The 13,140-nt window shown below is 42.2% G+C and overlaps 1 protein-coding gene across 6 annotated transcripts in view; it reads right to left on the minus strand.

Moving 5' to 3' along the window:
- The window catches only part of PICALM (phosphatidylinositol binding clathrin assembly protein), a 70,036-nt gene extending 60,561 nt beyond the window's left edge, over window positions 1–9,475 (minus strand). For 3 of the 6 annotated variants that reach the window (XR_015257516.1, XM_086739694.1, XM_086739693.1), the window contains exon 1: window positions 9,177–9,474. Coding sequence is in view for 5 of the 6 variants with exons in the window: in XM_086739694.1 (XP_086595820.1) it covers window positions 9,177–9,306 (130 nt within the window). In the remaining variant the exon portion in view is untranslated. Of the gene's footprint in view, window positions 1–9,176 lie in introns of all 6 variants that reach the window. The other 3 variants (XM_086739697.1, XM_086739695.1, XM_086739696.1) reach the window with 3 other exon arrangements.
- Window positions 9,476–13,140: the final 3,665 nt, after the last annotated feature.

Consider the following 13,140-nt stretch of genomic DNA (forward strand, 5'->3'; position numbering starts at 1 on the left):
TTCAGATGGGAATTTCTCTATTTACCATGCACAGTGACATGCCCCATCACAAACAGCCTCTAAGATAAACTAAAGCCAAGAGCAGAAGTAAATAACATCTGCCTTTTACTCCTCAGTAAAAGGAGAGATTACTTCAGCCAGATTCTATTCTATTTTTAAAACTAAATGCTTCCATAAAGAAAAGCTCTAACAATGCAAAATACAGTTATTCCACTTGCTCCAAAGTAAGATTTGTCCACTGGCTAAAGCCTCAGAGAGTCAAAATGATTATGGAGCTATAGCAGAACTAGGTGTCAAAACATCTAGTGTGAGCCCTACTACATACCAAGAAGCTGACCACATTCCTGTCTACAAACGCTCCTCACTAACAGTTTAAAATAAGGACAACAGTATGTCCTCCAATGCACTCTATTTTACTTACAGATAGTTAAATCTGAAGAAAGTCTCCTCATAAAATAACTGTGTATAAACAAAAAGCAAAAAAAACCCCCAACAAAACAGAACAGAAAATCAGCCCCTATACATGTAAGGGCTTCAAATTCATAGCAATGCAATTCCAAACACCAGAGGTTGAACCGACTGTGCTGTTGCCTGGTATTTGCAAACTAACACAAAAGAGTCTCTCTGGATTTCCATCAACATCAAATTCAGCACTGAAACGAACTTTATGTATTCCATATTTTTAATGCAAATTAATCTGATAAGAAATTTACTTAATTTATGCTTTAGCTTTAATTACATTTGATAGGCTTAATGACGGCAGTGCTGTGGCAAAGCATTCCAACTGAACAGATCTGAAAGAAAGCTTGAGGTAGCTCCCTATTAAATATCTAGAATTCAAAAATAAAAGCCTGTATCCAGACCATCATTTTCCCCCAAAGCACAACACGGTGTGCTAGTCCCTGTGTTTCAGTTTACAGCCAGGAGTTGCACATCTTGAGCTTTTTCCATCAGACAGCTAATCAAATGCAGCAACTTACAATGCATTCCATATCCTTATTATAAATAACTACAGCCCAGGAATGCAGAAGCATTCATACTAGGTTTCCATTGACTTTTCCTTTAATCCTATGATTAAAATCCACTTCAAGTATATTTTTGATACTTAAATTTTATTCTCCAGCGCTGTACTGTGACACTTATGACTGAAACACCAGGTAGTCCAGGGAGAAATAACTCCTACTGAATTTAAGACAGGCTATTAATATATTATAGAAAAATTTATTAAAAGATAATAAATCTGAATTCAGTACTTTGAATAAAAACCAGCTAGTTAGAGCATTTCTGTATCAATGACAGCAAAGTGATATGGACTGTCACTCAGAGAATTAATTTAAAATTAAAATCTACCTAAGGATTCCAATGTATTTCTAAATAGTAAACTTGCTTTGTTAAGAGGAAGAAAGAACACAAGGATGTTGTTCAGAAAGACATTTTTTCCTGTTTAACGGCAACTATGATTTGAACAGTACTATTTGTAGCTCATGATAAAAAGTACTTGCAAGTAAAACACATGAATTTTGCCCCTAAAACTTACAAACTGACATAATCACTTATATAAATATTAAATTTAAGTACCTTTTGTAAGATAGGAATGGATGAAGGCATGGAAGCTACATTCAGTGAAGCTAGCTTTACATCAACACAGAAATCAAGAACTGCTTAGTGAACCACAGCTGTACGTAGCTGCTATACGTAATGAAGTAAATATTCCTAACAGGTTGATTTTAAAATGAAAGTTATTTTTAATCTCTTCGTAACCGTATATCTGCAGAATTATGAACACCAACAGTTTCTGTGAAACTGAAAAAAGGACAGTCAATTAAATCCAATTAAATTACACCACCATTCTCAGTATGGCAGCTTAACTATCACAATAGTTTAAACAACTTTTAACATTTCACATAAAAAATAAGGTCAGGTCAAGAATACACAAAGTTGTGGAAAAGAAAGGTTTGAAATAAGTTGCAATGACGGCTACAACTATGATGGCAATACTGGGCGAGGGGAGGGAGGGGAAGGGGACAAATCAAATGCAAGTGTGCCCCTATTTCCAATTAAATATCAACCCATGGGTCAGCAAGAGCAGAGACATCAGCCAAATAAACCAAGTGCAAATGCCAAAAAAAATGTAGGTAAAATGCTGATGTGACTTCTGAACCTATGAGGAGAAAAGGGAAAAGGACACAATAATACATAAAAAAACCTAAACCCAAAACAAAAAGTACACATCTGAAAAGCAAGAGACAAGTAGGGAAACATTGCCATATCACATTACAGCTCATTATCCACCCCAGAACAATCCAAACCACCAACAGCAAAGCAAGTTACAAGCAGCCCTTCAGAATGCCAAAGAACATGAAGACACCTACTTCTACCGTTTGATAGCCAAGACACTCAACCTTCTGACTTGGCAGACAGAGCAACAAATGACAGACAGAGCTGCTCTGAGTGGATTTACATGACAGATTAAAGGCATCACTAAATTTAATAAATAAATACATTTAAAACTCATTTACTTCTGTTTCTAAACTGAGTTTAGTCTAAAACTTGGTATGTTACCCATTCTGGGTCTTGAAATCCAGTTTACTGGTTTTGTGGGGGCAGATGGGGTGGTTTCTCTCAACAAAACTAATTGAGGAATTATACTACTTTCTTTATCACCTTTTCAATAGGACATAAAAAGTCAGGTTTTACATGCCATTAATGCAGAAAAAAAACTTCATACACTAAACATTTGACGAGGAAACGGTGTTACTAAGAATTCCTCATTTGTTCTTGAAATTGTATTAAGTTAACTATAAAAAAATCGGCAAAGGTCACAAACAATAGAGACACTTTGTTGATGTTATTGCACATGGCTGGCATCTGGAATAGCTGAGCTACATGCTACTGCAAGTATCATATTTAGAGTAAACATGCAAAAGGGTGGTAGAACACTGGCACAGGTTGCCCAGAGAGGTGCTGGATGCCCCACCCCTGGAAACGTTCAAGGTCAGGTTGGATGAGACTCTGAGCAACCTGATCTGGTTGGAGATGTCCCTGCTCCTTGCAGGGGGGGTGGACTGGATGGGCTTTAAAGGTCCCTTCCAACCCTAACCATTCTGTGATTCTATGAAATACCAACCCGTGCAAACTTATCACTTCCTACATAAGCAAAAGAATCACTGCTGCTGGAATGGCACTGCTGCTAGAGCGTACGGATGTTGAGACTGAAGGACTACTTGCTTGGGAGGAAGTAATAAAGAACATTAAGTGAATATTTCAAAAGTGTCTTCTCAGGAGAAAAGGAAAAAGGAGGGGTTGATGCATAGAGCTCTTCCTCAGTAAATTAATATAGGTCTGAAGGAAATTATATAGGAGAGCTCAACATGAATATAAAATTCACCTTTCGTATTTTTCATTTTATAGACCATGTATATGTCATGAAATTAATAAAAATAAAACCACAGGATTTCCTTTTATGCCACCAGTATTCACTCGAGTAAATTTTCTTATGCTTCATGCTAGGAATTGACACTCACAAGTTTTGGTGTAGATCTTGTTATTTTACATTCTCTGTTTTGAGGTAAAACTTACAAAAGCCTGATTTACTCATGTTTACTACTGTAAATGATCCACATAAGCACTACTTTAATAAAGCTCCTTTAGCAAAATAGCACAGAAGATGTTCAGTCACAACTGGAAAATCCAGCGTATTTGTTAAGTCTCTATGAAACGCTTAATGTCATTAAGTTATTTTCACACAGTTAAATACAGCTTAGTTCCCTAATTTCTCAAATCTCAATACCCGATTTGTCGCATACCACTCACAACTTGGATTTGCCATTAGTAGACTTGAGAGTACCACAACTTAACACTGAATTTACTGGCATTACTTTGTGATCTAGAAACTATTAGCTAATTGATAAAGCTCTAATGTGAAGCTAGGGGTGAAATATAAAGTGCACTAGTGTTTCTACTTCCTTTGAATTTAGGAGGATACATAGTTAATAAAAGTTCATAACCTCACTGCTCACAATCACATTTCACGATGGAGAAAAGGGCTAGAAGAACAAGAAAAATATCAAAACCCAACAATTTTACATGTACCTCAGTTTCTTTCCTTTCCCCTTGGTTGCAGCTTTGTGGCCAGTTATTTCTTGTTTACTTCTAATCTGCTGCATAATCTCTGCAATTCCCAGCATTCTACCAGCAGCACTTGCTACCGTAGCGTACTGATCATGTCCTTTACATAAGGCCACGCACACGACGCAAAACCCAGAAGCTTTAAATTCCATGTTGGATAAGTCATCTCTCTTGTATTATTATGCAAACTAGTGAAACTAGTGTTACTTTGCCAGCCAAGTCACTGGGAACAACTTAAAACTTATACATCCACAGATCAAAAACTGATTTTAAGATTAGGAGCTAAGATTGAAATAGATCATTAGGTCACAGGTTGAACTGCAAAAGAATGCCTCTTCCAGGCATAATTTGTAGAAGATATAAGAGATGACAGCATAGGGGGGGCAGGGGGGGGGGAAATCACAATCACTGGAGCTACATCCCAAAGCTACAGACACCTGAATAACCACAGCTGATGGGAAACAACGGCAGTATGAAGATTCACAGTAAGCTGATTGCAGGTGTCTTGCAGCCTCTCCTCCTTAGATCCTGCCTCTTCTACTTCAGATGAAGCAATATTGCTTCAGGCTAAGTAAAATAAAACAACAGCTGCAGAACTAAATAGCTATTCTTTCTGCAAATTAGCAGCTGTGGTAGAAAATTGGCCCTCTGGCAGTCTAGAGGAGTATGATAGTTCTCATACTCTACTGAAAGGCACAAACAAATATTCCAAAAGAATTCCAGTAAAAATTTAGGAAAAGTTGGCCAAGGAAGACTTCAGAAAGAAAAATGAATACTTCAAAAGAAAGTTGTAATAATGCAGTTATTAGTATTTGAAATAGTTACACAGAACTAAGCAAAAATAACAATGGACTGCATCCAGAAATTTAAGTCAACTATAAAATGGGAAGCAAAGCCACGAGAAACTTCAGGTAATCCTGCCAAAACCAGAATGAAAATATGAATTTGGTGAAGTATTACAATACCATAAAAGGAACCACTGATAATCTATTTCTGCTGGAGAACACAGTAGTATCCAGACACCAGGAGTTAACTCACCACATCACTGAAAGAATCCAGTTATGCTTCAGTATGCAAAGGCAGAAAAGCACTTAAAACACTTTGCTATGAATCTGTTGCGAGATACAAGGAAAAGCAATGATTCTTGTCCCCAATTCTACAAGATACCCTCTGCGTACTCTCTCACGTGGAAGTGGAAGCTGTCTCCAGCACAGACAGAAAGCTGTGCTGGACTTTAGCTGGACTTTTATTTGCACTAGTAGTTGACTCTAGACAAAACCAAAACAGTTGACACCAGGGACTTGGGAAATAAGTTCCCAAGAAGCTCAATTTACTTTCACTTACACAGCTTCTCACAAACATCTACTGAGCAGGCACAGGGTGCTGGTTTAGTCTTCTTTAGAAATACAGATTTTTTTTCTTCACAATAAGAACTCAAGGAAGTTACACTCTGGCACAACTACAGAGAGATTTCCTGTTAAGGATGGATAATTACAGCACTGCAACTTCTTTCCAAGCCATCCATCCACATTCTCCTTTAAACAGCGCTACTCCATTAGCTACAAGCAGATAGGGTTTCTATGCCATCCCCATTCAAGAACCCAGCCCTAACTAGGTTTCACAACAAAGCTGTTTTAACTACTCTCCACAACATACACACACACAAAAATGTTTTCATGCTACTGAGACATCACTGCTATAGCGGTTGTCACTGAACTGACCCAGCGAAACCTCCTACTCGGCATTAACTCTGTATCTTCTGGTTTTCCTAATATGAATTATCCACCACACATACACAGGCAAACACACCTCTCCCTCCATTAGAATCAGATGAAAAAGAGTGAAACCTGGCAACAAGTTTTCCAGCACCATTTACTTTCTAACAACCTAAAGCACTTGTTGTTAGCAGCACTATACAGTACAGAACGCAGCAACCAAAAGCCAAACAGGAGAGAAAGGGTTGTATAAAACTCAGTCAGTGTACAAGTTAAACCTACAAACCAGTTTTGAACTACCACTGCCCAGAGAGGTGTGAAAACTAGGACAAAGTCCTAATGAAACTAGGTTTTCTGTAAAAGAAATTTCATGAACTGTGCTTTGAGGGTTTCAAGACTATTAAGTCTGTTTGATTAGTGCAAAACAAGTAATCCATCATTACAAAAGCAGCATCTAGATTACAAAACAGAGAATCTTTATACTAGCTATAAGAGTGGACCTCCAGAAAAGGAGAAAAAGCATATCCTGAGTGCAAGCATATGACTAAGACGATTGTTGCTACCTATCACATGCCATGCCCACTTGTAAATTAAAAAATCTAATTCTTTCTCCCTCAAACCAAGCAAGCAACTAAGCTTTGTAATTAGAGAGAAAGAACACTCTTCAGAGTACGTTATATTTTATCATTTTGGCCTGAGAATGCCTTTTTACATTATTTGATTAAGGTAATGCTGACTGAGGGAAATACAGAGGCAACATACAAACCTAGGAAGGGGAGCACTTCAGTTTTGGAAGTCCACAGACATCAAGAGTAAAGTAAATAAGGATGGGAATAATCATGTGCATGGGTGCCTATGCTGGATTTCCCTCCAACTGTACGAGTTCAGATAACGTGATGCTGAGCTACTCAAATGTGTCCATGATGGCTCAAACTTAATAAAGAAATAATTACAGAAACAGGATGGTCAGAGATTTTGAGATCTGTACAAGCAATACAAATACCACATTAACAAGAATATACGTCAGGGTCACAGAAAGTGCAACAAAATTAAGACTTCATTCCAGGACAGTAGGAGAAAACTCAGCTTATCAACTCCTGCAGGACAGAAGGTTTAACAAAGTAAGTTTTAACTATCATTATCACAATAAACACCAGCTAGAAAAATACTTAAGCAGCATGCCACCTATTAAGACTGATATATTAATTGCCATTCATAGCAAGCTGTTAGTTCATAGGACTTATCTAGTAGTTAAACTGTTTGTTGCAAAGGAAGATATGTGCAAATAATTCAGAGGTGGGGCTTGAGTCATAGCTTCTGCAAAAAGTATTTATTTTTAAACACACAACCATAAACAGTATGAACAAAGAAAATTTCCAAAATATGAGACCATGTGTCATTTCCTGATGTCAGGAACAGAAACTTCCAACAAACTTATTAGGGGCAGCATACAACTTACCTATCCATGATCTATTTTAACCACTATAAAAAAGTGACCAGCAGTAAAACTAATTTAAAAAATCAAGTTTGCTTTGCTCTGATAAAAGAATTCTCTGAGAAGTAGACAGGAACTGGGACTTTTGACAATCTAGAGCAGACCAGGGAAATACAAAAAACAGTCTTCTCATCCAGCAACTACCAGACAGCTTTCAGAGAAAGTTCAAGCACCCTTCTACAGCAACATCCTAGAGGCCTCAAATAGGACGTCCTCCACCAACTGCGTTCAGCACACCATCCTCACATACACAGCCCACCCTGAAGAGCAGCTGTCTGGTCTGCTTGGTGTTCTTTTTCATAAAGCTCACACCATTAAATAATTCAGCTGCTAAACACCCTATTACTGAAACTGTACTTTTAGCGCTATTCCAGGCTAAACCTGACAAAGTTTTTCGTTCCAGAAAGCCTCCCTTCTGTTTTGTGAAATCCAGTAACATCACAATTTCATACATAAGCCATATGACAAAGGTGTTTTCTCTACCTGAGACTAAGTTACTTAGAGTTTCAAAATTTCCTCAGACTTCTGACACCATGGGCTGACCAAAAATAACAAAGCCACTTGGTTACTACTCAGTCTTCATGCAAGAAATGACCTCAAAGAGGGAATACCAGGAAGAAACTGAGGTAGCTGTTCTGGAACTCCACTAAAAAAAAAATCCCTCTTAGGTACTCACAGAACAAGAATCACCTAAACCTTTAAGTCAGACATGTTCTGGTGGAAAGATGAAATAACTACAGCACAATTAACCCTCGTACCATCATCTGGTCTTCTCATTTGGATACAGAGGGACTCAGGAGGCACAGATTCAAGATACACGAAGACCTAGCCTTCTACTCACAGACGTGGGTGGGAGGAAAGGAGAAAGCATGCATACAGAAGGCACAGCCAAACATCTCTCTCCAGTATCTTTCATTACATATTAGTGGGAGTAAAAGGGGGGGGTGGAAAAAAGGGTCTTTAAAAGGCCTAGAATAAACAAACGCAAGTTAAGCAGGTACTGAAGCAAAGAACATCCTCAGTCCTGTGACCTTACAGCTTAGTGGGAGACACACTAATAAAAACTTTGGTGTTCATCATTCTCTTCATAATCACCTGAATGGAACAGTTGATAGAAGACATTTTAAGTCTTCCAACCCTGGATCTATTTTAAACAGAAGCTGAAAAATGGACAGTCCCTATACAGGATGTTAAGCTCAGGTACTGAAGGTCTAAAGAAGTCCTCTTAGGCCCATCTTCCCAAGTGAAGGAGACAGACTAGAAAGGATAAGACTTGCTGAGAGAGATTAGCTCCTCAAGCACATTTTTCTACGTGCAAGAGTTTCAAGAATGATAGAGAAGCAATTTTTTTTTTCTCGTAGACCATCTGAGAAAGAATTAAGATAACTGATCAGCTATTCCTTCTTGAAACTCCTGCACCTCCTCTAGAGGAGTGCTGCTCTCACAAAACACAAGTGAGATCCATTAGTAAGGAAATTACAGCCCATTCCTCTCCTTGGCCTCCGTGGTTCTCTTTAAGAGGTATGAAGCAAGTCCTGCCCTTCAGAAGCTCACATTCTCCAGGGAAGAGCTAACAAGGCCCCTTCTGGAGAGCAGATACACTGAGCAGCCTCTCCCAAGCTCTCCCTCGCCACGTCCCCGATCCTACCCCCGCCCCTCCATGAGAATGTCCTATGCTGAAACACACAGGGCTCCTCCGCCTGACGAGGCTTCACATCCCCGCCAGGCCGGTGAGGAAGGAGGCAGCCCCACAGCGGGTACCCCGCTCCACAGGAGCCCGGGACAGCGGGGAGGCCGCGGGGAAAGCTCTTCGGCCGCCATCCCTCCCCGGTACTCACAGTCCAGGTGTTTCTTCTTGGGCCCCATGACCTCGTGGGTCGTGGCCTTGCAAACGGTTTTCGAGACCGCCGAGCCGGTCACGCTGTGCTGCGCCGCCGTGATGCGGTCGGTGAGGCTTTGGCCGGACATGGCGGGTTGCTCGGCGGCGCTGAAACCGAGAGCGGCTCAGCTCCCTCCTCAGGGGCCGGGACGGGAGGACTAGCCGGGGGATGGAGCTGCACGGACTCCTCACCCCGCCGTGCCGCAGGCGGCCCCCGCTCCGCCCTCAGGGACGGACCTGTCACCCGAGGAGGGACCCCTCCTCCTCCCACCCCCCTCCCCCAGCCGCCGTCCCCTCCCCCTGCGCGCCTTCCGCTCGGCCGGGGACAGGGGGGGTACACGCACTGGGCGCCGCAGGAAAATGGCGGCGGCGGCGGCCCTCCTCCTCGGATCTTTCCGGGCCGCCCGCATCACGTGATCCCCGGCGCCCCGCCCACGTGACACGCACCACCGCGCCCCGCGCGGAAAGCTCCTCGGTGCAACAAGGCCGGGGGCGTTGGGGGGGGGGGGGAGGAGGCGGGAAAAGAGGAGGAGGAGGGTGTGTCACGTGGCGCCGCGCGCGCCCCTGCGCGGGCGTGGCGGGCTGAGGGGCCGTTGCGGGGCGACCGTTAGGGCGGGGCGCGGCCTGAGGAGGGGGCGGAGGGGCTGAGCCCGCCAGAGCTGGGCGATGCCTTGGGCGGGGGGGGGGGGTCGGTGGGCCCCTGTTTGGGTTCGGCGAGGGCGGGTTCAAGCGCCGCGGGGAAATCTCGTGGCGCGTCTCAGCCCCGAAGGGAGGGTTTTTTGTCTTCCTTCAGCTCGCAAAGTTTTGTGGAAACGCCTTCTGTGTCACCTCAGACAATGCAAGCGTAAAGGGAAGATCTGTTCACGGGCGGTGAGGGGTTTGGAGCTGTGTGGTTGCTGCGATCGTGCTTCACCTCAGACTTACTTTTCTTTGAACGCTTGCCAAAAATCTCTTGAATGTACATCACGGCAAGCGTAAAAAATTGGTGGTTTTCTGGTCTTTCATGATCAGCCTCCCACTGTCTGGCTACTCCGCTAGTGTTTCTCAGGGCTCTTGGACTTAGACGGTGGCTCTGCCCTTGGCTTGTTGGGATTTTGTACGAAATTACTTAATGTCTCTGTTCATAAAAGGTAGCTAACTGTTCCTTAACGCGCCTTCTGTAAGCCTGGTGCCTATATGACCCAGGCGCAGTGGCGGACAGTGAGGAACAGCTACTGCAGTCGTTACCTCCGACTGCGCGTTGCCAAAGTGCGGTCACGGCCTCCCAGCTACCTGCAACTTTCCTTACTCGTTACAACAGGGCTCTTCTTCTTCCTGAACGCGCAGCAGCGGATAACACAGCAAAACCACAGGATTCCAGCAGACGAATGTTCTTCCTCTCCCAGAAGTGCCTCCTGATGAGTCTTGGAACTGTCCCTCATCCATGAAGCCTCTGAAATATTTAGTAGGCAACTTAAACAGAAGTAGTATACAAATGATACTCAGCTCTGTCTGCTTGACAGGATATATAAGTAGGATTATCTGTTTATAATGCGTAAGGAAAATCGGTGTCAGAGGAAGGACATCTGGCAAAAGCTGAACCCAAATAATGCCTTTGCTCTGTGTGTGTAAGGAGTGCTTGCACATGTAGAACTTGCTTCCTTCATAATGCCAGGCTTTTTGAAGATACTGTCGTGTTTGTATTTCTTGGCTCCTTCTGAACTGCTTCTGGAGTCCCAAATATCCATGCTGGGGAAATAAATCACTGATGTATGCAGCAGCAGACTCTGAGATAAGACAGCTTTAGCGTAAAGCTTCACACCATGAAAACACTGAGGTTGCTATAGGCTGTTGATACAGCAACACATATGGGTGTTAATACATCATCTTTTTCTATTGTTTCCAAATTATACTGTAAATCAGAGATATAAATAATTTTGACACTGCTGGTAACTTCATGCTAACTTCAGCTAGGATCAGGATTTCAACACCCAACTTGAAGTTGCTATTTGGAGAAGTTCCATGGAATTAGCCTAAGTAATTTAGGCTCCATCAGTTCTTCTCTGATTCTGCCCATCACTTTCTCCAGGAACTGTGAAACTATCCAAACAGAGGAAGCTTGCGACTCTAGGAGTTACTGAGACCAGATTTGGACAAAATATCTCATTCCTAAGGGGACAAAAAATGACCTTAGAGGTCCAAAACCAAAAATAAATTTAGCCTTTTTACTCACAGAATCCTCACAGTCCTACCCCACCGTTAAAAATCCTGCTTGTGTTTTTTTTGTTCATAAGCAGAAACAAGAGACGGGAAAACATATTTTTGTAATTGTTTGTTGCTTTTTAATTGCTTGGGAAGGACTTGATACCATTATAGTGAGGAGCTTAAAGCACTCTGATAGATAATATCTGAGCACCTCCCAAAGATTTGGAAATTGAAATAAAAATATTATCTCTTTTCCTTTCCAACCTGAAGAAAACAAGTTTGATTAGTTTATAACTCGTTTGTTTTTGTTTGTGTGCCTGAGTGTGCTTGAGAATGAAAGGAGAAAGGAGTGCGTATCTGAAGAGAAACTAACGCAAAGATAGGAGTCCTATATTTAGTGAAGCGACAAACCTAAACAACATTCTTTTCTCTTGTGAAAAGTTCTTCCAGAGCCTGGATCCAGCTCCTGCGAAAATGCTGCATCTTGCATTCACAAGCTCCCCAAAGTGTCGGTGTTTCACTGGCATTCAGCTGTCCTGGAGGACAGACAAGCTGGCAGGGCTGTTTCTCCCCACGTGTATCGTACAGTGCTGAAAACCTTGCCTCAGCATGGCCTCTGTAAGTTATTACTTATATCACTTTCTTGCAGCGGTGTCACTTCTACTCTGTATGGTGCCTGCTGTCGTGCCGGCAATCCGACTGGGTGCTTTGGTGTCCACAGTGCTGCTGGCATCCATGCCTTCCTCTGCTTCGTACTATTGCAAATAATTAGGCAAGCTGTGGGTTGGGGGGCACTGTTAATCAAATACAGCTTCAGATTTAAAACAGGAGTTTCAGCTGAATTTCAGGTCTATTGGAAATCAGCCCTTCTGGGGCACAGAAGTGGTGAGGCACAACGCTGAGCACAGGCTAATAAACTGTAGCAGACTCATTACCAAGGATTTGAGGGCGTGTCTGGAAACAGCAACAAAAACCCGGTACCTGCAATCTGGGAAGTGAAGGGGGCTGATTGAGAAAAGTTCTAGAGAGGCAAAAAAAACTTGAAATAGGGCTGGGCTGATGAAACAGAGATGGAACCGCTGAAGGGAATGGTAAGAGGGACAGCGATGGGGCAAGGAGGCAATGGGAAGGAAAGCCAGAGGCAGTGAAGCCACCTGAATAAGGTTGGGAAACACTCTTTCAGTGTTGTATAAATGATTTAGAAACATGCTACCATCCAGATGTTTCTCATAACCCATTTCAAGGATCACCATATTTGCATTTGCTGTTAAGGGTTCCAGTCTTTTCCTGAACTTTTAAGGAAAGGTGAATTTGATGTCAGCCCCAGGAATTTAGCATCTGTTTGAGTAAGAGACATGAGATGATCTACAAAATAATAGACTGCAGGAAACAGAAAACACCAGCTCTTTGGCTTCCCAAATGTAACTTACTATGACATAAGCCCATGTCCATGGCCTCGCAGGACTGTATGGTTCATTTCTCGTGCACCTCTGGCAACGTAGAACTTCAGAGCAGCTGCATGGCTAGAACCAGGCCACTCACTGACTGTATACAGCAATCTAACGTTATTGATGCCCTTTTGAGTAGCCTAATTTTGTCCAGCCTACTAGAATTCTGCCCATTTATCAGCAGTAAGATAATTTCAAAACCATTTGCAAAGAGTTTGGCAAAGATTTATCCAATGTTGCTTTTCTATGAAAGACGTTTAGAGTTATACTCCAGCTTGATTATACTAAGAA

The sequence above is a fragment of the Chlamydotis macqueenii genome, chromosome 1 (assembly GCF_036417535.1).
Source record: "Chlamydotis macqueenii isolate bChlMac1 chromosome 1, bChlMac1.mat, whole genome shotgun sequence".
In the NCBI taxonomy this organism is placed as follows: Eukaryota; Metazoa; Chordata; class Aves; order Otidiformes; family Otididae; genus Chlamydotis; species Chlamydotis macqueenii.